Source organism: Gallus gallus, chromosome 8 (genome assembly GCF_016699485.2).
Source record: "Gallus gallus isolate bGalGal1 chromosome 8, bGalGal1.mat.broiler.GRCg7b, whole genome shotgun sequence".
Lineage (NCBI taxonomy): Eukaryota > Metazoa > Chordata > Aves > Galliformes > Phasianidae > Gallus > Gallus gallus.
Window position 1 is genome coordinate 7,025,656 of NC_052539.1, and position 27,991 is coordinate 7,053,646.

General features: G+C 50.4%; 1 protein-coding gene across 3 annotated transcripts in view; it reads left to right on the forward strand.

Moving 5' to 3' along the window:
- The window catches only part of TNR (tenascin R), a 51,933-nt gene that overhangs the window by 17,054 nt on the left and 6,888 nt on the right, over positions 1 to 27,991 (forward strand). The window contains exons 2-19 of one of the 3 annotated variants that reach the window (XM_015290245.4): positions 6,149 to 6,475; positions 6,611 to 6,704; positions 8,808 to 9,284; positions 9,703 to 9,966; positions 10,859 to 10,974; positions 13,343 to 13,493; positions 15,754 to 16,023; positions 17,900 to 18,085; positions 20,100 to 20,189; positions 20,309 to 20,572; positions 21,365 to 21,631; positions 21,728 to 21,847; positions 22,315 to 22,458; positions 23,108 to 23,227; positions 23,501 to 23,644; positions 24,385 to 24,515; positions 25,433 to 25,565; positions 27,404 to 27,555. In XM_015290245.4, coding sequence (XP_015145731.1) covers positions 6,209 to 6,475; positions 6,611 to 6,704; positions 8,808 to 9,284; positions 9,703 to 9,966; positions 10,859 to 10,974; positions 13,343 to 13,493; positions 15,754 to 16,023; positions 17,900 to 18,085; positions 20,100 to 20,189; positions 20,309 to 20,572; positions 21,365 to 21,631; positions 21,728 to 21,847; positions 22,315 to 22,458; positions 23,108 to 23,227; positions 23,501 to 23,644; positions 24,385 to 24,515; positions 25,433 to 25,565; positions 27,404 to 27,555 — 3,390 coding nt within the window. In that variant the 5' untranslated portion in view covers positions 6,149 to 6,208. Of the gene's footprint in view, positions 1 to 6,148; positions 6,705 to 8,807; positions 9,285 to 9,702; positions 9,967 to 10,858; positions 10,975 to 13,342; positions 13,494 to 15,753; positions 16,024 to 17,899; positions 18,086 to 20,099; positions 20,190 to 20,308; positions 20,573 to 21,364; positions 21,632 to 21,727; positions 21,848 to 22,314; positions 22,459 to 23,107; positions 23,228 to 23,500; positions 23,645 to 24,384; positions 24,516 to 25,432; positions 25,566 to 27,403; positions 27,556 to 27,991 lie in introns of all 3 variants that reach the window. The other 2 variants (XM_015290244.4, NM_205276.4) reach the window with 2 other exon arrangements.

Here is a 27,991-nt window from a genome sequence, read left to right on the forward strand (position 1 = left end):
TGGGCTTTGAAACGATAAGACACAAATTCAGAGAAACAAGAGGTGCTGAACCAGCCTTCTCCAAGCAGGAAAGGTCAACTGCACATATGTGCGTGTGGGAGCTGGGGACCCAGGGAGGGGAGGAAACTGAGCCAGCATGATGATGGGCTGTGACACACTGCCAGGGGTATGGCACATCACTGCCACACGACCAAAGGGTCTCCTTCAGCCCAAGTCTTGTGTCTCCATGCAGCTCTTCAAGCAAAAAAAATAGCCTTAAAATTGATTTTAAGTGCTGCCTTGTAAACAGTCCAACCCAACGCTCATGGTGCTAGTGGGAGAATTTAAGTGAGCAGGAACGAGCTGGAGCCCACAAACCCTGACAGACCAGCAGGCATGCTTCCAAACTCCCATGCCCTGCACCGGCTCCAAGCTCAGCAAAATTACATTATGCATTTATATCTACTCCTTAACGAGGTACTTGCGTATTATAGGGCAATAAAAACTCAGCCTGGCTCAGGTCCTCAGTGCCAGTCCATGCTGGGGCACTGCTGGTTCCCATGCATCTTGGTTTTCCCTGCAGGGCAAAGCACTGAGATTGTTCCTGGTAACTGCAGAGGGATGTAGAAAGGAGGGTTTCCCACTCTCCCTCAATGGGGTGTCAGGACTGAACCAGGGAGCCCATGTGGGCATACAGCAGTGGATGGGAGCCTGCTTGAGGTCAAAGAAGAGGGAAGCAGCCCTGGATCTGGGGCAGCCACGAACATCCCAGTGCAGAGCCAGGGCTGCCATCTCCTCTCTGTACACATGCATGCAGCTCATCTTAGGTGGAATAAATAAATAAATAAAACAGATTAACCTATCCGACAGTACAGCCAGGATGTGTCAAAGCCAGCCTGCCTGGCTGGCTCAGGAAAAAAAAAGTGGTTATTACTGCAAACTCTATATACATTATTTATCAAATGAAGTCTCTGCAGCAGGTCCGCGATTTATTTCCCTGCTCTGGTTGTCTTCTCAATGGTAGAAACCAGCCCGAGCCCTGCAGTGGGGCTGGGGTGAGCATCTCACTGCCCTCCTAAGACACTGGGCTCTGCAGAGGGAATGCATTGTGTCCAAGCAGTGTGCTGCTTACGTGCATCACAGCAGTGTGCAGTTTGGGGCTGTGTGCTCTGCCCGGGGGGGTCAAAGTCTTGTACAAGCACTGCTGCTGCCCTGAATGCATAGGGGGAGCTCAGCAAAAGTGGCAGTTAGTAGGAAATGCCTGTGCTTTTTGCACTGCCTCCTGGACACGCGTCCAGCTTCTGGATGCACACGTGGATGTATTGCATACATTAATTTGCATCGTTACCATCAGGCAGGGGCAGTGGTTGGCAGTGCTTTGGAGGAGCTGGGATGGGAGCATCCCATGCTGAGTAATTCGCATCCACCACAGCTAAGCACACAGCTCCGAGGAGGAGCAGGACGGCTCACGCACTAATGAAACATGACAGCAAGCAGCAGATACACGAGCACGAGGCTTTGCTGCCTTTCCTGGAGCTGTGTGCTGAGAGCAAACAGGGAAAAATAAAACCCGTGCACGTGGCTGAGAGGGACCCAAAGCCACTGCCGTTCAGGTGGGGTGAATACGCTAGAGATCCGGGCTCTCAGGATGAATTTTCTCCTTGCTGGAAGATGCCCACGTGGTCTTGCACCTTACATCTATGAGTCCTTTGCAAGGATGGGCAAAGGGAGGAATGCCAGGAACGGGAGTGGGAAAAGCCATGACTGATGGAGAGGGAAAGAGAAGGATAGAAGCTGCCCGCTTATGTGATGCTTCAGCAGGTCCCCACAGCCCCACACCGAGCTCCTGCCATGCAGGTGCTAAATGTAGCCGTAATTAGAAAGCAATCTCGCAGTCGTTTGCACCTGAAGTCCATTTAGGATGGGCAAAAAAGCAGAGTATCAAAGGGAAAGTGGAGCTGGGCAAGCTCAATGGGAACAGCTAAAAGCATGTTGGTATGGTTGGACCTAGCAGCAGTTCATGACAAATCCCTGTGGGACACAGCCCCATCCGACAGCCCCTATCTTGCCATGCCTGCGGGTCCTCCATCACCCTCCAAAATTAATGACCAGTGCCCATGCCAAAGACAAAAATAACCTCATATTTATTTTTGCTCTTAAACTGCAGTTTCCTTATAGATTAAGTACTACTACATAATTGGAGAGGATTTAGAGGGTGTTTGTGCCCCACGATGCTCCGTAATTACAGTTAATTCCTCCTTTATGGCTTCAGAACATCACCAGCACAGTTCTGGGGCGAGAAGAGCTGCATGTGGAGGTGAGAGGCAGAGCTGGTGGCTGTGACACTAAAGATGGGATGTCCAGAACCTCTTTCTTTGTAAACTTGGGCATTTCTGGGGGAAAAGGTTTTGCAGAGCAGAGAGCGGGGCATTGCATATAGCACATGCTGAACATCACCTGAGGATGCTGTGGGGTCACAGGGGTTGGATGCAGGCTCCACCTGCCCATGTGTAAAGGAAAAGAGCTCGTCCCGAAACTTTGTGCTCAACCCTTCCCGTGGGAACGCATAGAGGCTACTGATATATGCCGCAAAAATTCAATAAAGAAGCGTGTAATGAAAGAAAGATATAATGTAGGCTGCAATCACAAAGGCATACATGAATTATTAAGCCTGCCGAATTTACAGGCAGCTTGGGGAACTATAGATTTCTTCCTCCATGTATAGTTTGGGAACTGCTGTTTAAAGCAGGAGAGTATTTCATCCTTAAGCACGCAATTAGTCAGCAGGGGAAAAGCACTCACTCTACGGGTACCCATGTCACAAGAGCCAACCTGTATCATGTCCTGGAGGGTTGGTTAATCCCATGTCCTATGAGTCCTGGGGCATCTGACACGCTCGGTCTGTTTTTGCACAGGGATGCTGTTGGGTTTTTTAAGCCTTAAATCATCTCCAGCAAGATGCTCCCCAAAACCAAGTGGTTTTGCAGCTGTGCCATACCCACATCCATCGCATCGTTTGGGCTTGTCAAGGCCATATTTACAGGCAATAAACAAAGGGCTGCAGATGCTTCTCAGGGCCACAAAAATCTATAATTCAGGTGGACGCACTGCGGGATGTATCTTGGCTTTTCGCTTCCTCCCTTTGTAGGCCCCCAGGACACAAATCCTGGGTGAGGGGAGGACATGTGGGAGGTAGAGCGCTTTGCTGCTTCTGGAAACAGCACTCCAGTGTTTTTCTCAGTTTTAGATTGTCTCCTTTTATTGAGCCCCATGTACATAAATGGCAGCAGATTGATCATCTCGCACATCCCCGAAGTTGAAGCACTTGATGCCTGCCAAACTTGAATTTGAGATTTAATTCACACTGGGCAGGCCCCAGATTCGCCCACAAACCTGTTGTTAATGCGGCCTCTCTCCCTTGGTAGACAAGCTTTCAGACATACCTGCAACCCCAAAATGCACCCATGGTCCTGTTTATAATACTAAAAGGAAACAAAGAGAGAGCTCCCTTAGCACTGTGCCATGGGGATGCAACCCCCCTACAGTATCACCACAGCCCAAAGCCACTGCGTGGGGTGGGCAGAGTAGTGAAGCCACCATTCATCACCCAAGAAGTGAGCACTGGGCAGTACCCCATAGGCACCTGCCATGATAGAGATCTGAGGGAGGACTTTATTTCGTTCCTACCACCTAAGCTGCTCTGCAGTGATGTTGCTTTGAAGCTCTGGCCCGGCTCCATGCTGCTGGCTTGCAGCCACAATTCCTTCCCCACTGAACATGCACAAAAAAATAAAAGCAGGGAGAGAGGCCAAGGAGCTCGCACTGAGCCTTGCATGCCAGCGAGTCAATCAAAGGCAGGAAGCGCTAATTAGTTCCCGTGCCTCCCCCTACGCCTGGCCTCTCCATCAGCTCTGTCAGGGGACAAGAGGAGTCAGCCAGGGCCACCAAGGAGCTGCGGAGGAGCCTGGGGTGGATGGAGACTGGGGGCTGCTGGGAGACACTGCATGCAGCCCTACTGAGCCAGGCTGGATCATGGAGGGTTGGTTAATTCCATATATCATCTCTACCACAGCTAGTTCCCTCAAGATACCTTTCTCCACGGTGCTTCATTTACCTGAGTTAATTATCAGGTCTTCCTTGAAGGGATATCTTTCTTCACGGCTAATAAGATCCATCACCATAGGGTGAAAGACTGTGTCCTTTTTCCAAATGCTTTGTCAGTGCCACTTTCCATAGAAAGAGGTCCTGGCTGCTTGGCTTCACTGCTCCCTAAGACCAGACTACTGGTCCCCCCATCCCAGCAGTGGAGCATCCAGGTAGCAGCACAGTCAACGTTAGGAGTTGGATGGTTTGTGTCTCTTCCTCGTCCTCCAGCCTTTGTGATGGCCAGCAAGCCAAGAGGATCCTCCATCATCCTCCATATTTAGTATGGAGGATGATGGCTGAAATAGAAATATGCAAAGAACTGGCAGGTGGATTATATCACACACCCACGAACTCACCATGGCACAGACCATGTGCTTACAATGGTGGAAGCAACCACCACTGGCTCGAAACATACCCCATACCCCATTCCACCCCCCTTCTGAAAAGGTGGGAAGGTCACTCCACCTTGGAGCAATTTCATTTATTTGCTTTGCCTGAAATCACAAAGAAAGAGAGAGAGAGAAAGCTTAGCAAAGCTCCACGTGCCTGCTCACAAGAGAGGCAGGCATTGAGCACGGAGCCAGGAAGAAACGTGCAGGAGGAACACTGCAGTAATATGGGATAATAACCCTGCAAAGACTGAGAGGCGGCTGAATAGCTGTATTTTCTGTAGTACTGTGGTATTGTAAGAGAAAAACCAGTAAACAAATATTTTCACCGAGAAGCTGGGGAAGAGGGGGAGGCACAATTGTCCCTCAAAGAGGAGAGTTAGAACAGGGGGGATAACAGTGAGAGAGGGGAACTGCTCAAGATTATGGTCCTTGCAGACAGCAGTAAAGTCAGACCACAGCCGAGCAGCACACCACTGTTCTCTCCCACCTCCAAAAGCCCAAGCTTCATGGCTTGAAGGAGACTGACCCTGCACAAGGACACTGGCTCCTTAAGGCAGGTCCTGTCCCAATGGGACCAGATCTTGTCCATCCCCCTCCCAGGGCATAAGGCACTCCTAGGGAAAAAAAAGATACTGTGAGAGTCCCAGTGGCTGACCATATCCATACTGGGGACCACTGACCTCCAAATGATGAGAGCAATGCAATTGCAGTCCCAGTCTCACCTGCCCACTAGCTCTATCCTGGGATGGATCAGGCAGTGATTCCTCAGGGCAAACCTGTTGATGTCCAACACTGGTCAGCACACAGTAGTCCCAGAAAGAGTAGCGGGACCAAATCCATCCCCAGCACAAGTGAGCTGACATCGGTGGTTTTTGGCTGCAGAAAATCATGTCCTTGGAGCCCAGACTGGTACCTGGGGGCTTGCAATTGATACAGAGGTGAGAAGTTATTTATTTTCAAATCAAGGCAACTTTAACCTGTAATCCAGAGCATGGGTAGGAGGTGAAGCCACTTCATCACAAGGGATTTGTCTGCTCAGAGCACAAACCTAAAGGAGCTCAAGCCTGCGTGGTGTAATTTAACGGTGTTTTGCGTTGAGGCTGCTGTTCCTATAGCTACTGGAGGAAGCTTAGCAACCTCAGGCTTAGCTCTAGGGGCACCATGTGTGCTCATGGAGGGGTCCAGAGAAGAGTAGGGATGTGGCATTTTCACCCATGCATTGTCATCATCCACGCGTTGCTGGCACCCATGCTTTAACCCCTTATGCCCTATGCTCTGTGCTGATGTTGCACTGATTGCAGTAGCCATATGGGGTATTTCTGCTGGAAACACAGGCACATGGGGCTTTGTTAGTGCCAAATCAACTGTTACCTTCAAAAAGACGATAGGAAAAAGAATCTGCTTCTGTCATTGTTTGAGGGCTGGAGCCAGAATATTGGGAACACATGCCCTGGAGAAGGCCCATCTTCTTCCCCTAGCCCTGGGCCTGTCTTAGGGTTCTTTGGGCTCTACCAAGGTCAGTGAGACTTTGCATGTGTCAAAATGGCCCACATCTTTCTGGACAACTCTCCTTTCTGACCTTAGTGCAGTGTCAGGTCTAACACTAATCATGCTCTCCTCTTTGTCCACAGGTCCTCCTCACGCTTGGCCAGCCAACGTTGGCTTAGAAGGCTCTTCCCTCTCCCAAGAAAATGGGGACTGACAGTGAAAACCCAGTCCTGAGAAATGTGCTCATCAGCTTCAACTTGCTGCTGCTGGGTGCTGTCCTGAAGCCGTTTGAGTGCCGGCTGGAGGTGACAACAGAGCCAGCCGAGAGGCCGGCAGTGGATGAGGAGGGGGGCCTGGCCAACTGCAGCCCACCCGTCAAAGAGCAGCCCATGGTCTTCCACCACATCTACAACATCAACGTCCCCGTGGACAGCTGCTGCTCCTCCATGCTCAGGTCTTCGGCTGAGGAGGTGAGTTCAGAAGACGACAGGCTGGCGGAGTACACGGAGCAGACCTCTGACAGCGAGAGCCAGGTCACCTTCACCCACAGGATAAACTTGCCCAAGCAGGCCTGTAAGTGCTCCACCTCCCTCCCGTCCCTGCAGGAGCTGCTGAGCAGGATTGAGATGCTGGAGAGGGAGGTCTCCATGCTCCGGGACCAATGCAACTCCAATTGCTGCCAAGAAAATGCAGCCACAGGTAGTAATGTGATGCTGTTAGCTCTTGTTGGGGACACAGGGCTCAAGCAAAAGGCAGGAGAAATAAATACAGAGCTGGTAATGCCACTCAGAGTAGTGATGAAGGAAAACGTCTGTTCAGCTGTCACAGCTGTGCCATTACAGAAAAGCCCAGCTTAGGGCCTCCGAGGCAGGGAATTCCCTGGGAGGGATTCGGTAACTTGAGCTCCCAAAGCCCACTTGTTGAGGAAACCCCATCAGCAGCAATGTATCCATTGGACAGAGCTAAAATCCCATTAAAAATAAAATCGTGGCTGGTAAGGGATGAGCAGAGTGAGCTTCCCAACCTGTTCCCTCCCAGCTCCTTGGGCCCTTTGCTGAGAATGGCCTTGGCTCTGCACAGCACTGCTTAGCAGCAACTGTAAGAATCAATGTGTTATCAGCATTCTCTCAGAAACAGAAAACAGCATCATACCAGTCACTCTGAAGAAAACAGCTCATCTCAGTTGAAACTAAGACATTGGTGAAGCTCTCAGAGCTCCCATCAGGATTTCTCTAGTACAGGCACAGCTCAGTCCCTCTGTGATAGTAAGATATCCTGATAATAATGTGGGTTGTAAAAGGTTTGGGTTAGAGGCTGCTGTCCATGAGCAGAGGTGCTAGCACACAGCTGGTCTCTGATCTCTCAGGTAGCCCCTGAAGGATACTGTCTGGAAGGGCACCTCCTGGCTCCAGGCTTGGCTCAGTCCCGCTTGGATGCCCCCAGTGTGGCACCCATCAGCTGTGAGCATAAAAGAGACTGGACAACACACTTGAAAGCCACGGCTGTGTGCACAGTGAGGCTTAAAATGGAGTGGGAAGAGCAATGGGAAAAACCTGATTTAAAGGAATTCATTTGAAACACCGATGGAACAATTTGGGTTGCTTGCAACATACGTAGCTTGTCCCATTAAACATTTACCACTAGTTGGAGTCTTCACTCAAACCGCAGGTGCATGCCAAGGTAAAACTGGAGTAATTTCATTCATTTTACCCAAGCTGCTTTCAATTCACCGCACTTGAAATGAGAGCAGGATCTCTACCCCACAGCCTGAGGCACTTCCCCAAGGAAAGAGCTGTCTTACAGTACACCTACAAGCATCCTATCTCCTTGTTTGATAACTTAACTAGAGGATGAGATCTGAAGAGAACCCAATCACCATTCCCAATGCTTGCAGTTTCTGGGGGAAGCATCTCACAAAGGAGCCCAAACAGGTCTGTCTGGCTTAGCATGCAGCTAAGCCTTGCTGTGGGAGCGTCTATCAGTTATCATCCAGATAACTCACCTAGGATGAGAGGTTCAGTAGGGGGGACAAAAAGTCTCGTGACTCATGGTTTTTGCAGTGCAGAGACTTCCTAAGGGTTGGAGGAAGCACTGGAAGGGTTCCACGCCTCCTTTCTTTCATATGAGAAAGAGCAGGCAAAGTCAGAAGGGGAAGAATTGGCCAGGCTGGTGTAAACCCAAAGCTGAAGCAGCAGGTCCATGTTGTGAGGCAAAATACAGGAGGATGGGCAGTGTCAGAGTAACTGGTGCCCTCATCCCCAGGTGTTCCACCTTACCCCACGGCAGCACTGCTGAGCAAAGCAGGAACATCAGAAGAGGTGGCCGTGTGTTCTCCCTGCTTTCCCACAGCCCTAACTCATGTGCAAACCAATGGCTCCATCTCAGTTGGAGTCACCAGGATAGGGATGAATATTATATGTCTTTGATCGTAATACTGGGACATAATATTGGGATGTCTCAACTGTACGATAAAACTATGCTGGAGAGGAGACAACAAAGTCCACTGAGCTGTGGTTAGTGCAGAGGGGTTGGCCAGGGAGGGCTTTTTGCGATGTAGCTGTCTAGGGAAATATAGAGAAACTAAGGGCAGCTCTGGCACCCAGTAGGTCCACAGCTGAGACTAGAGCTCACACCCTGAGCCCCAGCATGACCCATACTGAACCTGTGCCTCAGCCATCCCCAAAGCCACCAAGTCACGCAAGACAGGAGAGCTCAGCCATAGGAAGGACTACCCCTGCCACTTGCCCTCCATTCACAGACCCCACACAGGGCTCTGACCGCCCATCCCACATCATTTTGCAGGACGCCTGGATTACACCTTACCATGCAGCGGCCACGGGAACTTCAGCCTGGAGTCGTGCCGTTGCATCTGCAGTGAGGGCTGGGCGGGCAGCAACTGCTCAGAGCCGCGCTGCCCACGGGGCTGCTCCAGCCGTGGGGTCTGCCTGGAGGGTCAGTGCGTCTGTGACAACGACTACGGCGGTGAGGACTGCTCCCAGCTCCGCTGCCCCGCCGGCTGCGGCTCCCGCGGGCTCTGCGTGGATGGAGAATGCATCTGCGAGGAGGGCTTCGGTGGGGAGGACTGCTCTCAGCCCCGCTGTCCCCGTGATTGCTCGGGAAGGGGACACTGTGACAACGGCACCTGTGTGTGCGCCGAGGGCTATGCTGGGGAGGACTGCGGGTGGCTGCGGTGTCCCAACGCCTGCAGCGGACGAGGTGTCTGCCAGGATGGCCTCTGCATCTGCGAGGATGGCTACGGAGGGCAGGACTGCTCGGCAGGTAGCAGGGGCATGTGGGGGGAGTCAGACCTGACTGAGTGAGGAAGGGACACAGAGTTCCCAGAATCTCACAGGATCTTCACTCAGTGTGGGAGGAACTGAAAGCTGGAGGAGCACTTTGTGCTCACGTCCCATAGTTTGACTGCCTCCCTGTTGTTCCTGTCCCCCAGAGATGCATAAAGGTTTGGGAGGCAAGCAAAAAGCCATTGAGTTTTGTCCAAATATTGGTGGTAAACCACTTTTACAACAGCAGTACAAGCAGGTTCTCCTGAGCCTTTGCCTTGCAATAAAACATGTGAGCACATGAACCCCAACCAAGAGCCCTTACCCATGTCCAACCAGCAGACCCACACTCCTTCATCCGTGGCCAGAGGATAAGCCATGCATGTCCTGATGCTCTCCCTCTCTCTTCCCATCAGTGGCTCCTCCTGAAAACCTGCGTGTGACAGGGATCAGCGACGGCTCCATTGAGCTAGCATGGGACAGCCCAGGAGCAGCCACTGAGTACGTGGTATCATACCAGCCAGCGGGGCCAGGGGGATCCCAGCTCCAGCAGCGGGTGCCTGGGGACTGGAGCACCATCACCATCACGGAGCTGGAGCCAGGTGTTGCCTACAATGTCAGCATCTACGCAGTCATCAGCGATGTCTTGAGCAGCCCTGTCACCACCAAGGTGACAACCAGTAAGTATCTGCCTGCACTTGTCACTTGGTACCACAATAACCAGAGGTGATGCTCATCAGATGGCTGCAGAAGCCAACACTGGCCCATATAATGAGGAATGCTCGAAGCAGTCTGTAAAGGTGCATCCATCTGATATTTGACCTATCCTATGATGGCATTCTTGACATAATACACAGCCTTGCCACAGTGTCATGCAGCTTTCTCAAGCTAGCTCACATTTTCTGTAAAGATCTTCCAGCAGCAGAAAATTGAGCCTTCAGAAATAGTAGTGGGGATATGTTTACCCATATGTGTATCTGCATGGGGATAAAGGAAAGGTGGAAACGACACCACTCTCTGCAGGAAGTCTCTGTTTGGGATGTAAAGATGAATGGCTGAAATTCAAGGAAAATTTCAGTGCTTGCTTGAAGCCCCCAGAGCACAGCCCAAAATATCTTACATTTTTGTGATATATCATACAAGTCACAGGTTCTGCTCCTTTTTCTGGATGGGTTCCCCAAGGCAAATCCCCACAACATAGGTAATAGCACAGCAAGAGGAGATGTTGCTGTGCATCATGAGATTCTTAGAGCCAGAAGAAAAAGGGAACAGCAGGCTGTGACAGCAGCATCCAGAAAGTATCCTTGGGAAATTAAAGGCAGAGTGAGCAGGGGAAAAACAACTGATGCCAGTACTGCTTTTGTAACCCCATCACTCTCCCTGTTGGCACAGCGTTACTGGGTGCAATGCAGTGGGATGCCACAGCGGAGGGCATCCCCTTCCTCTCCCTCCAGCCCAAAAGGACAATTATGCTGTTAACAGAGACCAGCGGGGCCCCATTTCCATCACCCCATTAACAAAATAGCTGCAAGGAGGTCAACCCAGCCCTCACCACCTCCTGGTCCCTTCTAGACTTGGCCACGCCGCAGGGGCTGAAGTTCAAGACCATCACAGAGACGACCGTGGAGGTGCAGTGGGAGCCCTTCTCCTTCCCTTTTGATGGCTGGGAGATCAGCTTCATCCCCAAGGTAATGCAACCCCACAGCACTGCACTGCGGGGTACACCCTGAGCCACCCCAGAAGCCCAGATCTCAGTGACCAGCCATTAGCTGTCAGGGCTCCAGTATCCCCAACCACGTGCCCAGATAGCTCCTGCCACGGCATTTTAGTCACAGTGATGAACAGGTAGAACTGGTGCCAGGAAAGATGAAAACGATGAAAGTGTTGCCCTAAATATCGCCTATTTTCCATATGCAGTAACAAAAATTGTACATCAAGTAGTTCATCTATATTCATAATTTCTACACCATTTAGCCATAAGTATAGCTTCAATTGTATATGGAGCCTCTTTACAAGAGGCTTTCAATCCCCAGCAGTAAAAGAAATGCTGATTAAGGGCACAATTATGCCGTTTTCCCTTGTACAAAATCCTCGCTGGAGTCAGGCAGCTCTGGGCAGTAGGAACAGCAGAAGTTGGCCCCAAAGTTTTAACAGCTCTCAATTGCCAAGTGTCATGAGACACAGCACAAAACAGGGGCCTGGGGGGCCTGAGATAACTCATTCCCCACTTCCAAAAAGGGCTGGGAGCATTTTGGTGCAATTTTTGATCCACAGATTGTGTCAGAAGCCAAAGTTTGGGTAACGCAGTTACAAAACCAAGGGCGTCGGGATGGAACACAAAAATATTGTATTTCAGGATGAAATAGAGTAATAGAATCATAGAATGGCTTAGGTTGGAAGGGACTTTAAAGATGATGTAGTTCCAACCCTATGCCGCAAAATAGGGCAATGCCAGGAAAATACCACCGGAGCTTTCAGTCCAGTGGCAAACAAATCATGCATCATTCAAGCATTTCATCGATACTCATGAATTAATCTCAGCAGCATCCTCCCTGAAGCAGATAAATGGGTATAGGCGTGTTTTGGGATGAGGAGTTTGTGGGTTAGAAGCAAACATCTCCCCTGCAAGGGCATCAGCAATAGGTTTTCCTCAAGCCAGCCCACTGAAGCAAGCCATTGGCTCCCATTTCTCTTTTTTAAGCTTAAAACCAGCAAGAAACACGTTGGGAATGACACAAAGAGATAAAGTACAAAAGGAAGGCTGTTCCTCAGGCAGGCTTTCAGGGATGGGAACAGTTGCAGCTTATAGGGCTTCCATTTTAGTACCGTCCATCAAGCATGAGGTCTTGCATTGTGAAGATGCAGTTGAGCTCCTGCTGCCAAAATTGGGCTTTCTCAAGTCTATGTCATCAGCTTTTCCCCTGAAACAAGACAGAGGGTGCTGTCTCCCTGGCTGCCTGGAAGCCACGCTCATGTCTCGCTTGGACAGCAACAAAACCATTGCTGCACCCCAATTAAAAGCAAAACCCAAGAGGCAGCAAAATGGAAAAAAAAAAGAAAAAAAAGAAAAAGAAAACAGCATTAAAGCAGCCCTACTGCAAATGACCCCTGCGCTGTAGGCTTGCAAATCGATGTCAAGCTGCCCTTCCAAAAGCTGGGTGTGGGGACACTAATTTTGTCCTCGGTGTCCCCAGGGGGAGTGCACACCCTCCCTCTGTGCAAGCCGCCCTCCACACCCCAAATGGTCCCCAGATACAGGACCGGGGGAGTTATTGCACATCTGCTCATACTGGGGGGCAAAAAGGAAAGAGGAAAGCAATGCAGAGGTATTTGGGCAATGAGAGCGGCTCAGAGTGGCAAAAGGCTGGAGTGATAACAGATATAGAAAGGAAAATTAGGCAAGGTGAGATGGCAATTTATGGATAAAATGGAAGATTTCCTGTTTAATGAGGAAAAGAGATGAATATGGATTGAGAGCTATGTGCACAGATTTGTTTAGTGCGTTATTAGTAAAGACAGCGGCAAGAAAAGATCCATTGTCCAAACACTGGCAGGGAAGGTGACATTTGCAGTTGCTTAAAAGACTTATGTGTTTTTCAGAGCACAAAACAGAAAGTATAATGAATTCAATCAAGATATTTTAAAAGGAGGGGATTCCAAAATAAATACACAATGGTTTCACCCCTGCATGAAACATAGACACTCTCCCGGCACCTGGGTAGCAGCTGTGCAGGAAAAGGAGGCTTTGGTTTTATCTTTTACATTCTGGGGAATATTCAGATGGCAAAATACAGCAAGGTATGAGGCAGAAGAGGGGATGGGAGCATTTCCCAGCTCTACAACTCAGGTGCTCCACAGCTGGTGGGTGACTTTGCCCCGGGCTCCTGCATCTCCATGATGAGACGTACTAGGGTGAGGACGTGATCTGGGGGTGCATGGCTGGGTCATCACCGTGCCATGCATCAGTGCCTGCACTCCCCCAGAAAAAAAGCTTTTTCTGTTGTTTTTAAACCCATTCCTCCTTCCTGTTGCCTTTTCTCCCCCCATTCCTGGCAGAACAACGAGGGTGGTGTGATTGCCCAGCTCCCCAGCACCGTCACCACCTTCAACCAGACGGGGCTGAAGCCAGGCGAGGAGTACACTGTTACCGTGGTGGCTCTGAAGGACCAAGCCAGGAGCCCCCCAGCCTCTGACAGCATCTCCACCCGTGAGTGAGCCCGGCGCTGGGCAGTGCATCCCGAGAATCTCAGCACCCCATAGCAAAATCAGCTTCAAACACAACATCTGCTGGGGCCAGAAAGCTGCCCAAGTCAGGCACTGGGGTATCAGATACACAGAAGTGGTTTTCTTCAACCAGTATTCTGAATTTGAATGCTTAGCACAACCCGAATGCCCAAGCTACAGGTGCACTGCAGCAATAGATTTTCACGCAACATTCTGTCCCTCTCCCTCCCAAATTGCTGCGAGCACAGAAAGCATGGTGTGTTTAATGGGGTTGGGAGTCACGGCTCTGGTCAGCTTGCATGCTATAGCTGCATGAATTCCTCTTCTCTGTTAATCTCACCCCAGGCACATTTGGGAGGCTGGACGTGCCCAAGAAACAACTCTAAAAGTGCACTGCCTACTCATCTCCTCCATATTAAAGCTCCCACCTGCTTTTGTGCCGCCAAACACCCTGTCCTCCCACTCATTCAAGCAAACCAGGCAGCGGGGCAGGGAGCCAGAAGCAGCTCGATGAAATTCGGCATGTGTGGAAGAACGCAGTCCCCTCCTTGCCAAGAGGATGTGGCGCTGGGCAGAACATGGGGAGATGCTAATCTGGGGCTTTGGGGAGGAAGGGGTGGTGCAGGGATGGTCCCTCCATCAGACAGCCCCTCTCTGGCTGCAGATCTGAGCTTCCTCAGTACAGTCCTGCTCTGCTTGACATAGCTTAACAGAGACATCTCCTGGTCAAGGCAAACCTTTTCCTTTTCCTAGGAAGTCATGGGAAAAAAAAAAAAAAAAAAAAAAAGCTGGTAAATCAAATTAAGGAAGTGACTTTACAAGGGAGCACAGCCCGGCTTGAATGAGGTGCCCTCCAACATGAGGTACCCTGTTTGAATGAGCCTTGGCCAAGCTGGACTCTCAGCTCCAACCTAAAAACCCTGCTTCCCAGCAATCCTTCCTCCTCTGCTGCTGTTTTGTCCTCAGACCTCGCCCTACTACTCCCAATTCCCCCACATGTCTATTCTAAGCTCCATCATCCCTTTCCACCCCTGCATATAGCCCCCAGGATTTCCCACCCTTGCGCACAGCATTCAGCACATCCTTATTACACCATGACATTTCCAATATATGTAGTATAGAGGACATATGCAGCACAACTCAAACTACAAGACAGACTAGTGTGGTTTTTTCATCACCTTTTGGTCACAGAAGAGATAAAACAGGCAGCAGCACATCAGAAGTGCCATGGCACAGTAGCCTCTGTCCATGCCGATGGTCCTCCTGAACTCAAAGCATCCCTCACTTGGGCTGAGCACGTGATTTCCCTTGACCAAGCACTGGAGGATGCAGAGGAAGAAAGAGCCCAATTCTCTGCAAAATAGACTAAAAATGTCCTAAACAGCCTCTCAGAAGATGCTCAGTATGAATGCTTTAGCTAAAACCCCTTTATCTGAGGGTGTTTGGTGGTGGACACACTCCATAGCCCTGCTCCCAGCTGGTTATAAAGCCTCATCAGAGCAGTTGCATTCTCCCCTCCCTCCCCAGCACTAACACGTCAGCAGCTCCAAGAGCTGATCCTGCAGCTTAGCTACAAAGCAGGAGCTGGCACTGACGCTGGAACATGTCTAGAGACTTTCTCCAGCTCTTGATGGTTGGATCAGTCCTTGGCCCTATGTTATTTAACACATTGTCAACACCTTTCAAGAGCCATAATAGACAAAGTATCATTGCTGATAAATTTTGCCAACGATAGAAAGGCTTGGAAAAGAGTAAATTGAGTGGAAAGAAGGAGATCATCGATAAAAGCATTTTGAATGGCTTGAAGAGCCTGGCACAAAGGAAAACTGCATTTTTCTATGCATCACCAAGTATGAGCAGTTATCTAGGAGCAAAGAAAATGGACCGGAGAGAAATGTAGGTTTTATTCTGGGAGATCACTCCTGAATAAGACAGAGAGGAATTGTCAACACTCAGCTTGAGAAGGGCAGAAGTTGCATTGTATCTGTAATTGGCACGTATCTGCAGTGCACTGCTCAGGAGAGGTGTCAGGAAAGTGGAGGGTCTGGAATAAGGCCCTGGAACTCACCATGACCAAGCCCCTGTGAGTGCTTCAGGTTGGAAGAGTTGAGCCTCGTGCCCATGCCATCTCTAATGCACACCGCTCTGAAGGCTGAGTCACAGCTTGATGTCCCCATACCTGCTGCCCTTCCCCATCCAACTCTCCCACATTAACCACCCCTCCTTTCCCCCACCCTCCGCAGTCATCGACGGTCCAACGCAGATCCTGGTGCGGGATGTCTCCGACACGGTGGCCTTTGTGGAGTGGACGCCGCCGCGCGCCCGGGTGGACGCCATCCTGCTGAAGTACGGGCTGGCGGACGGGGAGGGCGGGAGGACCACCTTCCGCCTGCAGCCCCCCCTCAGCCAGTACTCCCTGCAGGCCCTGCGGCCCGGCGCCCGCTACCACCTCGCTGTCAGCGCCCTCCGGGGTGCCAACGAGAGCCAGCCGGCCCTCGCCCAGTTCACCACAGGTAGCTGGAGGAGCCGGCGAGGGGGCTGAATGCTGCAGAGTGGTGTTGTGGGTGGGTGGGAAAGACCTTAAGGAAAGACCAGATCCAGCCATCATCCTGACCTACTGAGCGCCCTACACTAACACGTGTTCCTCAGTGCTATGTCCACATGTCTCTTGAGTATCTCCAGAGATGGAGACTCCCCCACTGACCTGGGAAGCCCGTTCTAATCCTTGCCTACCCTCCCCATGAAGAAATTGGTCCTAATGCCCAACCTAAACCTTCCCTGGTGCAACTTGAGGCCATTTCTTCCTGTCCCATCAATTATCACCCAAGAAAAGAGATGAACACCCATTTCACTGCAATCATCGTAGAATCACAGAATGGCAGAATGGCTTGGGTTGGAAGGAATCTCAAGGATCATCTACTTCTAGGGCTGCCAACCACTAAATCAGGCATCATTTCAGTTGCTCGGGGCCTCATTCAACCAATCTGTTGTCAGGTTATTTTAAAGGGTGACGGGATCTCCCTTCAGCCTTCTTCTCTTCTCTTCTCTTCTCTTCTCTTCTCTTCTCTTCTCTTCTCTTCTCTTCTCTTCTCTTCTCTTCTCTTCTCTTCTCTTCTCTTCTCTTCTCTTCTCTTCTCTTCTCTTCTCTTCTCTTCTCTTCTCTTCTCTTCTCTTCTCTTCTCTTCTCTTCTCTTCTCTTCTCTTCTCTTCTCTTCTCTTCTCTTCTCTTCTCTTCTCTTCTCTTCTCTTCTCTTCTCTTCTCTTCTCTTCTCTTCTCTTCTCCTCTCCCCTCCTCTCCTCTCCTCTCCTCTCCTCTCCTCTCCTCTCCTCTCCTCTCCTCTCCTCTCCTCTCCTCTCCTCTCCTCTCCTCTCCTCTCCTCTCCTCTCCTCTCCTCTCCTCTTTTCTTCCCCAGATTAAACAGCAGTTTTCACCCTTAATGCCACCCACAGACTGGTGTGCATCAGGGAGGTCTGTGTTTAAGACAGTGCTCCCATACTTGCTCAGTACTGAGAGCTGAGGCAGGCACAGTGCCTGAAAAATCAGCAATCAGGCAGCTGGAAGCAGCTCAGTTAAAAACATGGATATCTTATTTTATATCTTATATGAATAGCCTAACAGGTCAGTAAAATTTTAATTAATGTTAAGCCTGCAGATAGCTAACGGGTTTAATTTACCGTGCCATAAAGGAGTAGGTAGAGAACGTATATCAGTGCTGTTTTATGGTATATAAATTACTTGTCATGTACATCACTGGTGGATACGAGGCTCCTATTACAATAACCACAGCGTGTGAATTGTGTATATATATCTATGCAGATATATATATACATAAGATGAGATGTTCATTGCAATTGATTTGCTGAGTTGGCCTTCTTTGCTCTGTTTCTAAAAGACAACATAAAAATCCCTCCTAAGCCCAGACCCAGAGTAGGAATTAATGCCTACCTCCTGTGCAGCCTGAGCCTGCCCTGCACAAACCTATTCCTTGCAGGCAGCTACGGTACATATCCAAGCAGGTTTGGCATGCAGCCTCTGCAGCACTAATAAAACATTTGATCAGTCTGGACAGTGTCTGAACATGAATGAAGCTGTAGAGATGCTTGAGGTCTTCTAGGAGAAGTTCAGGCCAGTGCTTGATGGCTTTAGAGCACTGGTCTTGATAAGTTCATGAGTGGCATCTCCAGGTCTGTGCTGAGCAGGGGGCGAGAGCAGATGTACCAGCCATGGGGATGTGCCACCTGTGCCCCCTTCCCACTTCTCAGCCTTGCCACAGCTCCCAGAGCCCATTGGAGAGACCATAGAATCATAGATTCATTAAGGCTGGAAAGGACCTCTGAGATCTAGTTCAACCATAGAGAGACCATGCCTTTCTTCCTTGTGTTGCACAGAGATTGATGCCCCCAAGAACCTACGGGTGGGCTCACGGACCCCTGCCAGCCTTGAGCTCACCTGGGACAACAGCGAGGCAGAGGCACACAGCTACAGGGTGGTCTACAGCACCCTGGCTGGAGAGCACTACCACGAGGTTCTGGTGCCACGGGACACTGGCCCCACCACCCGGGCCACTCTTGCAGGTATGCCTGCACTACCTTCATTCTCATCTTCATCATCTTCATCTTCACCCTCACTCATCCCAATTCTCCTTGCAAGTCCAAACCAGCTTGCCCTGGTGCTCCTTCTGTAAGTCTGGGTGATGCTCAGCTGGGAGGCAAGTGGTGTCCTTTGGTGGGGCTGTCCCAAGGGTCCAAAGCAGAGCTAGAAATAGGGTGGAGTGAGAACTGGGGAGAGGAAGACACTTCAGGTTGATCTAGAGAAAAACGCTACTTCTCTTTTTACTTTTTTCCCCCTTGCTGGGACACTGATGCTCCATAGGCTGGCCTACCCAAGTTCTTTGTCTTTTTCCTCACCAGCACAAAGTAAACCCAAAACCAGGGATGGCAATTCCAAGCAAGTCCCTCCAGCACTGAGTGGTCCAGGCTGGCACATGTGTGCCACTGTGCTCTGCAAGCACCACATGTCACTGCCAGCCTCACCAGGAATGTTCCCAAACACACTTTGCATTAGCACCACGGAGAGCCATCCAAGATCTATTTTCCTTTTTCAGCTGCAGCTGGTTGCCTGCCAGATTTGCATCTGAGGTGGCATTTTGGGGGCAAAAAAACAAAAACAAAAAAAATTTCTTTTGTTGAGCCTGAGACTTATCTAGATCTTCAGTATGGCATGGCACCAGGTTCTCCCGTGTTGTGCCAGGCTCAGGGAACTCTACCATATGGGCCTATAGGAACAAACATGTTCAGTGGGAAAGCCTAATGCAAAGTTACAGGCACAGCAGCACTGAGTCATGAGAAAGGCTGGAGGGCAGGAAAACATTTAGCTTGAAAAATGTGGTGTGTAAGAAGGAATGTAGTAGGGATAGTTTCTGCTGCACTCATGAGTGGAGAAGTGGGACGGAGATAGATGAGGACAGCAGGAGATAGGGATTCTGGTGCTGGTCCACTGTCCTCTAGAACATTTGCTACCTTTCGGGATGATATGGAGGGGACAGATGAGGGGGCAGCCTTTGCTGATGGCAAGAAGCTGCAAACAGCCTCTCTGTATCTTCATCACATACACTGTAGCCTTCTCCTCCAGGGCTTCATCACCCATGGTGCAGCCTGTTGGGGCAAATTTGCAGCTGCTGAGGACCTGGTGGAGTCCATGGCATAAAAGCCTTCATCTGCCCCTAAGAAAAGTATTGAGAAAAGGTGCTGAGCAGAGCTTATTGAATATTTAAGCTTAAAAATACAGCAAATCTTGCCCTGCTCCATAGGTCTCATTTCAAAGATGAGAATTTGCAGAGCTGTCAGAAATATTGGTGATTTTTCCCTATCCAAGAGATGGGAGAGAACAGGCTGGGCTGCAGGGCTTACGGCTTTCTCTGACCCAGTGGGAAAGATCAACAGAGCATGAGGAGGAGAGAAATGAAGCTGTCAAAGGCCAAGCAGGAGTGACAGACCCAGGAGATATTCCATGGAGATAGAGCAGCCACCAGCAATAGGCACAGACAAAATGAGCTTGATTAGCTCCTTTCCCATTCCCCAGGTGAGAGAAACCACAGGACACGTCCTCCTCAAGGAACATGCTTGAGTCAGCTCCCAGCTAGAGCTGTATGTTTGCTAATTAATGTCCATTTCATTAATTTATGCATAATTTATTTCTTTTCAAGACACCAACACAGTGACAATATTTGAAGCTGAATCATTTCGAAAACACAGCTACTTTATCATACCCATCTCATTTTGCTCCCTCTCGCTCACACAAAATTTCTGTCTTGATGCCAGCAATTACAGAAGACCTCAGTAACGGCTTTTAAAAATCGGTTATTTCTGAGCTAGACTAATCTCATTTTCCTGTCCAAAGGCTTTTGGGGGCTTTTTCAAAAGGCTTTCTACGGCACCCAGAGGAGTAGCTGAGCTGTGGGAGGGTTGGTGATTCTAGAGGCACTCGGAAGTGTCCCCTTACCTCCAGCCGTGGTGGGGGTCACTCTCCGAGACCATCAAGTTGGATGCTGCTCTCATGCACCTCTGTGTCCTTTACTCGATCTTGCAGATCTGGTGCCAGGGACAGAATATGGCATTGGGATTTCGGCTGTGATGGACAGCCAGCAGAGCGTGCCAGCAACCATGAATGCCAGGACCGGTAAGCCTAGCCCAATTGCTTTTGGCCTCTGAACACAGCCAGATTCTATGGCCCTCCAGCTCCTACAACCTCCATGGGACACCCATGGGAATAAAATATCTGTAATATCCAACCCACAGAGCTTGATAGCCCCCGGGACCTCCTGGTGACAGCTTCCACAGAGACATCCATCTCACTGTCCTGGACCAAAGCCATGGGTCCCATTGACCACTACCGTGTCACCTTCACCCCTGCCTCAGGGATGGCCTCTGAGGTGACAGTGTCCCGTAACGAGTCGCAGCTCACTCTCTCTGAGCTGGAGCCAGGGACAGAGTATACCATCTCCATCATCGCTGAGAGGGGACGTCAGCAGAGCCTGGAAGCCACCGTGGATGCTTTCACAGGTAAAGAAAACCAAGTGGAGATGGGGTCAAGCACAGGGCACTATCCCAATCCATTTCCCCAGCACCAAAACTCATGAGATGGGGATGGGGATGAGAGCTCAGGGGCAATCTATCCACATCAGAGCAGGTCCATGGACCTGAGAAAGGTGATGGCCCTACCAGTGCGGGGGTCCTGCCCCTTTGGATGGTGGCACTGAACATGTCTGCTTGGCTGGAGATTTCTGTAAGGAGGAGGTAGGGAAGCCAGCACATGCTGTTCTCTGCGGTCTGAGTTGGCAGAAGGGAGAATCCAAGCCTTGAGGGGCCTCAGAAATACCTGTGGAATGAAAAAAATCATGATTGAGAAGCATAGACAGCTCATCCCAATTGTATCAGTTTGTCCCCTCCACCCATCGTATGAGGCTGTGATTGAACATGTTTACAGTCAGAACTGAGGAAAACACCATTTGGAAGGGACCTCAATGATCATGAATCTCTAGCCCCCCTGCCATAGGCAGGGCTGCCAACCTCCACATTTAATACTAGACCAGGCTGCCCAGGGCCCCATCCAACCTGGCCTTGAACACCTCCAGGGACGGGGCATCCACAACCTCTCTGGGCAGCCTGTGCCAGCACCTTACCACTCTCTGCCTCTTGATCCCAGCACAGATTCAGACCACTGGAGTACCCACATGTGGGGCTTTGCTATCTCCCTTATATCTCCTATGGGCACCAGTGCATAATGTGGGGTACGAGCAAGAGGTTGGGAGCTGCAGACTGCGGGGGGCTGCATCTCCCCTCTATGGCTTTCAGGGGTCCGGCCCATCACGCAGCTGCACTTCTCCCAGCTGACGTCCTCGAGTGTGAACATCACATGGAGTGACCCATCCCCACCTGCAGACCGCCTGGTCCTCACCTACAGCTCCCGGGATGAGGAGGCTGCACAGCAGCTGGCACTTGATGGCACCCGCAGGCATGCCAGCCTGACAGGTCTGCGGCCATCCACCGAGTACCTGGTGTCCCTGGTGGCTGTCCATGGTGCAGTCAGCTCTGAGCCTGTCACGGGCTCCATCACAACAGGTACCCACTGACTGTGAGACCCTGCCAAGAAGGTGGGTGGAGAGAGGGGGTGTGGACCTGCCTCCCACAGCTGTGCTTTCTGCTCCATCTCACCAGGGATGGATGCACCAAAGGACCTCAGAGTGGGCAACATCACGCAGGACTCCATGGTCATCTACTGGAGCCCTCCTGTTGCTCCCTTTGATCACTACAGAATATCCTACCGTGCTGCTGAAGGTAAGGGGTCAGACACTGTGCAGAGTCCCTCCCTGCTATGCTGTACCCCAGGGTGCACGTGGGGCTGGTCCTAAGTTAAGCAGAGGACTTCAACAGTGTCCAACAGCTTCAGTCCATTTCGCTCTTACTTTTCTCTTTTGGAAAATGTGGTGCAAGCTGCTGGGGTTGTGGAGCAGGGGCAGAGGTCAGTCCCACACCACTGCATGACCCAAACCACAACCAGCACAGCGAGCCCTGCTCTCTTCCTGCACCTTCCTCTCCAACCCTTGAGCCCAGCTTTTGCCTATGATGCTGGAACGGCTGAGTCAGTAGAATGATGGGCACATGAGTGTCAACACGTGGGCATAGAACACATTTGTTCCCAGCGTCAGCCCTGGGTTGTGGCATTGCCATCCCCTCCTGGGCAAACTCTGCACCTAGGGTCAGGGCCAGACATGTCACCAAAGTTCTTGGCTCTGTCTCTGCAGGGAGGACAGACAGCACGGCCATTGGCAATGATGCCACCGAGTACATCATGCGCCTTCTGCAGCCTGCCACCAAGTATGAGATCGGAGTGAAGAGCGTGCGGGGCCGGGAGGAGAGTGAGGTGGCCTCCATCACCACATACACAGGTGGGAAAGGGCTCCCAGTGGCAGGCAGTGATCAACTGGGCCATGTCCTGTCCTGGGGAAGGGCTGGCAGCCCATACTGTTTCTAGCAATCAGACAGCCAAGAGCAAGCTGAACCTAATGGCTTCCTGAGGTGAGCTCGAGATGATGAGTGAGATTCACACGGACCCACTGGGGACTTTCAAAGTATGCCTAAGCAAAGCTTTTCCTGTATATGCATGGCTTGTCATGGAGAGAGTGACAAATCAGTGTACCAGTCACGGGGAGGGCAAAGATGTGATGCTGGGAAGCCATAACAACCTTTCCTATAGGAAGTACAGGCTTCCAAAAATAATCCCCAGGGAAATGTGTGTCAAAGCCCTGAAACAAACAGCATCTGTTGCAAGAATAAAACTCTCTGCTATCCCCAGACTTCTCAAAACCTAAAAAAACCTTAGCTCCCCAGACTGTGTATCAGGCAGACAGTGGAAGGCAAACCCCAGACAGTGGAGCAGTACAAGCTACAACATGCTGCTCTCCAGCTAGGGCAGCAATATCTCCTCTGTAGGTAAATGTGTGCCTGGGAAGAGAGGCAGGGCCACAGGATGCCCTTCCAGCTCCTAGTCCGGAGTCCCTTAATGCACCTGACCCTGCAAATCTGTCCTCTGTGCAGCCATGGATGCCCCGCTGGGTGTCACTGCCACCAACATCACCCCCACTGAGGCACTGCTGCAGTGGAACCCCCCGCTGATGGATGTGGAGAGCTACGTCCTCGTCCTCACCCGCCACACAGGTGTGCTGAAACCCCTCACCCCTCTGCTGCAAGATTTGCTAGGGCTCCATCTCAGCTCGCCTCCACCTCTCCCCCACCCCAAACCTGGGTTCTTGGTGGTTTTCTTTCATGGAGGGAGCAGTAAAGGAGCCTGTGCCTTGGGAGGACAGTAGCTGGTGGATGGTGGAGCTGTACCCCATACTCAGGCACCGGCTCATCCCACAGCTGGGCCCCATGGCATGTACTGCTACCCAGCCTCATAGCATATACCCTAACTCATCTTTCGGCTTACAGTTGCAGGAGAAACAATTCTGGTGGATGGAATCAACCAGGAGTACCAGCTGACCAACCTTCAGCCCAGCACCACCTACACGGTCGCCATGTATGCCACCAACGGGCCCCTCACCAGCCAGACTATCAGCACCAACTTCACAACCCGTACGTACAGCCCCTCTCCTACATGCTCCTAGCCAGCCATCCAATCCAGGAAAAGACAGAATGGCTGATGCTAAGCTCTTGTTCCAAACATCTCCATGTAGATGTGGCCACGTGCTAAAAGGACACCCAAATACCAGTGCTAAGCACAACATGAGGACAGGATTACCACTACTGCACACATTAACCATCATTTTCACTCTTCCAACACCCATTGACATCTTTCTTTGATTTCCCTTGGGTTCAATTTCCTAAGAAGATCCTTGACCAGGTCTTCTTTCCCAGAGCCATAGTCTGGCTCTGGAACAGGCCACGAAAGTGGGTTGTGGAGTCTCCTTCTCTGGAGATACTCAAACCTGCCTGGACACTTCCCTGGGTGACCTACCGTAGGGAGGTGCTTTACCGTAGGTGACCTGCTTTAGCATGGGGTTGGACTAGGTGATCTCCAGTGGTCCCTTCCAACCCTACAATTCTGTGATTCCAAGGAGTGTGATAGACCCCATACCACGTGCATTCCAGAGAGCATCCATTGGAGGGCACTTAGAGGGGTTGCATAACTCTGTTCAAGGCTGGGGACAGGCAATCAGAGCTGGAAACTGGGGATGAGGATGGACTTTGGGCTGCAGCACGGGGTTGTAGGGTTGGATACTAGTCCAACCCTAGCTAGTCAGGGAGCAGCTTAGAGAAGGTGGGGTGGTTGTGTGTGAGGACATGTCCTTCCCTTGTGCCTATCCACCTTGCAGTTTTGGATCCTCCAACAAACCTGACTGCGAGTGAGGTCACCCGACGGAGTGCACTGCTCTCCTGGGTGCCTCCCGTGGGAGACATCGAGAACTACATCCTGACCTACAGATCAACTGATGGAAGTCGCAAGGTGAGTCCTTGTGGGAAAAGAGGCTCATTGTGTCCAGGAATAACTCAACCATGTTGAATGAGCAGAAGAAACCCATAAAACCAATAGAATGATACTCATTAGGCCAGGGAGACCAGAAGGGCATATTATACTCTCCAGTAAACTTAGATAAACAATTGGGAAAAGCTAAAAAGGATTGCCTAGGGCCAAATCTGCAAATCTGGGCAAAGAGAGTATACCTGGGAAGTCTGAAGGAACCAAATTCACAACTCGTGAAACACAAGCAAGTTGAGACAGGAGAAAACAGCAAGTGGAGATGTTAGAAAGGTGATTTGCCCTCCCTGCAAAGAGGAAGGTAGGTACAGACAGCTAATTAATCCCTCAATACAATATATTTGATTATTTATCAAGTGCGTCCATATCTGTCTGTCTGGAGGAACTGCTACAAACACTATCAGAAGTATGTCACTGCAAATCATCTCATCGCCTGGTGCAACTAGCTTGCAGCAGCCAGAGGATAACAGCTTTGCAGAGGTGTTCAATATAATGTTCTGTGGCATTGGCTGATGACCAGAAAAATTAACATGACAGGAATTGATGGAGCCAAAGCTGGCTGATAACCAGGCTTGGCCAGCCCTGCTCCTTGCAGTGCTCAGGAAATCTGTCATGTCCCACTCTGAAGGTGTGCAGATCCTAGCAGTGTCAGTAAATAGAGCACACAGACTGCATTTAAACCTCCGGTGTCCAAAGCAGTGAGCTCTCACCTGCACCATCCCAAAGCTGGACCTCATGCTGACTCAGCCCAGGGCTGTAAGCAGCCATGCAACACCCTCAGCCAAGGGCTGCATTAGTTTGTGGCTTCCCTTCCCTCTTCGCTTGCTCTTTAGGCTACCCATCATTTTTCTCATCTGTTGCTCTTGGCATCTATTTGTGTACAGGAGCTGATCGTGGATGCTGAGGACACATGGATCCGCCTGGAGGGTCTTTCTGAGACCACTCAGTACACCGTGCGCCTGCAGGCTGCCCAAAACGCCATGCGGAGCGGCTTCATCTCCACCACCTTCACCACAGGTGAGGACCCACACCTCGTAGGCCAGGCAAAGGTGATGCCCGTGTCCCTGTAAAGAAATTCCCTCCACCTGTACTTCCAGTTCAATGCAGAGAGTTTTCTTTGGGTTTGCTGTGGATACACTTCCCTATCCTGGTTACATGCAAAGGTCCCTTCACCTGCTTTCAAGAGATAACAGAAACTATTTACACCAACAGAAAAAGAAAAGGCTTTTTTTTTTTTACAGACGAGGTACTCTAGTTTTTCTCATCTCTTATGTGGGTGCATTACGTCAGTGCAATTCCAGCAGGTGATGAAAAACGTGTGTAATCTTCAAGGCTGCTCAGGAGTCAGGGACAAAGCAACTCATAGCTGTCTTCTCAGAGAGGGGAATGCAAGGGAAACCCACTCACAGCAGGCAATGAGAGCATCACTTTAATTAAACAAAAACGTGGCTCCTTGACTGCATTAAACACCATTGCCAGCTGATGCAGCATCTCAACAGAACTTTAACTCACTACAAGGTAGGCATTAGCAGGAAACCAATTTCTCCCAACCTACCCCACCTACAGGAGAAAGAAAAAGAAGGAAAAAAATTAGGCTTAATTTAAAATGTTTTCCTTCTTTCTGCTCTCAGTACACATCCCAGGGTTCTTCCATTCCCTCTGACATATTAATAGCTCCGTCTCTTTGTTTCATGTTTGCATAAGGTTCTTGGGGAGTTGTATACAGATGGGACAAAAGGAAGAAACAGATACGGTATTTATAATTTATAGTGGTTTGAAATGTCTTTCAAGGTCTGTTTGGTTCTTTAAGATATGAATATGAATTAAGAAACAACTAATCTGCACAGAGCCCAGGGGAGCCTGGAGTGGATGCCTTTGAAGTAATTTACATTGTTGAATGCTATAAAATGTAAACACTGTCTCACCAGAACTTGTGCTATGCTCTGCAGAGAGAGAAAGAAGTAGTGACAACTTGACAATTCTGGGTCTTCAGGTCAAAAGGGTTTGGGAAACAACGGGACAACTCCCTGTCCTGCCAATCCTATGAGGCTGTGCAGTAGGGATAGATGAACACGGCACATCCTTCACGCACTCTCAAGGTCTTCTTTCAAACCACTCTTGAAAGCCAACATGCACCTTGCCTGCTTTGCACTCAGTCATTTGAGCAGCGGGGAAAAAGTGCAACTCTCCCTTCCACTAAATGAGAAAGAAAATGAACCCCATCCTGCCGAGATCTCATAGTTGGGGCTCTCTCCTTTAAATGAGCCTTTTAAATAAACTCTGGCCTTTAAATGAGGTGTCTTCATTGTAGGACACATGGAGCACAGCCACAGGCCTCACCCTGCCCATCTCCAACATCTCGCATGACCCAATTCCTGCTCCATTTGCTCAACCATCAGCCCACTGCAAGTCTGACATCATTTACAAGGACACAGATCAGGAGAACTCCCCTGGAAACAGCAAAGTCATAAACCTACTTAGAGTTGGCAATCCTAAGAGGAGAACAGGTTTTGGCATTTTCACAGCTGTCCAAATATGCCAGTGACAGCTTAAACCCCAGGGTTTCAGAAACGCTGCGGAAAGACGATCAAAGGCGTGACATTCCTCATCACTCACCACAACGCTACCACGCATCTTTCCAATGTAGGATGTGTGGAAATTCATTACTGCATGCACAGATTTACTCCATTGCATTCTATGATGCTGTCGACAGATGAACAGTCACCATTGCCTTGCAGAACTCAGGACACACAAAGCTAGACTCTTGCTGGACTGTGACCATTCGTGGCCCGAGGCATGTGGAAAAGTTGTCTGCCTGCCCAAATTTTGATCATTTGTTTTTATTTCTTTTGTAGGTGGCCGTGTCTTTGCCAACCCTCAGGACTGTGCCCAGCACTTGATGAACGGAGACACGCTGAGCGGTGTCTACACCATCTCCATCAACGGGGACCTCAGCCAGCGGGTGCAGGTGTTCTGTGACATGAGCACAGACGGCGGTGGCTGGATTGTGAGTTGCTGTGGCACCCCCTGGCCCCAGCAAAGCTCCAGGAGCAGCCCCATAGCACTGAGCCCCTCTCCAAGGGGACAGCAACCCCCTGAGCCATGCAACTCCCTGCCCAGCTTACCCAGTGGCAGTCTCCCTGCACGTTGTCGCCATCACTGAGGAACCCTATCCCATCCTGCCAGCAAAACCAAGCTCCATGCCAGCTTAATATTGCTTGCCTCATTTCCCACACCACAGGGAATGGCCCACACTCCAGTAATAATAGTTACACTTGGAGAAATGGCCTTTGATTTATTTGACGTGTTTGCGGTGTTTTTGGAGAGAAAAATCTGCGAGTAAATTTGAAGCTGATTTATTGTTCTAGAAATGAAATCAATGTCTACTAGCTTTCATAGGGAATGATTCACACTGCCTGCAATAGGAGGGTGTCAGGCACCAC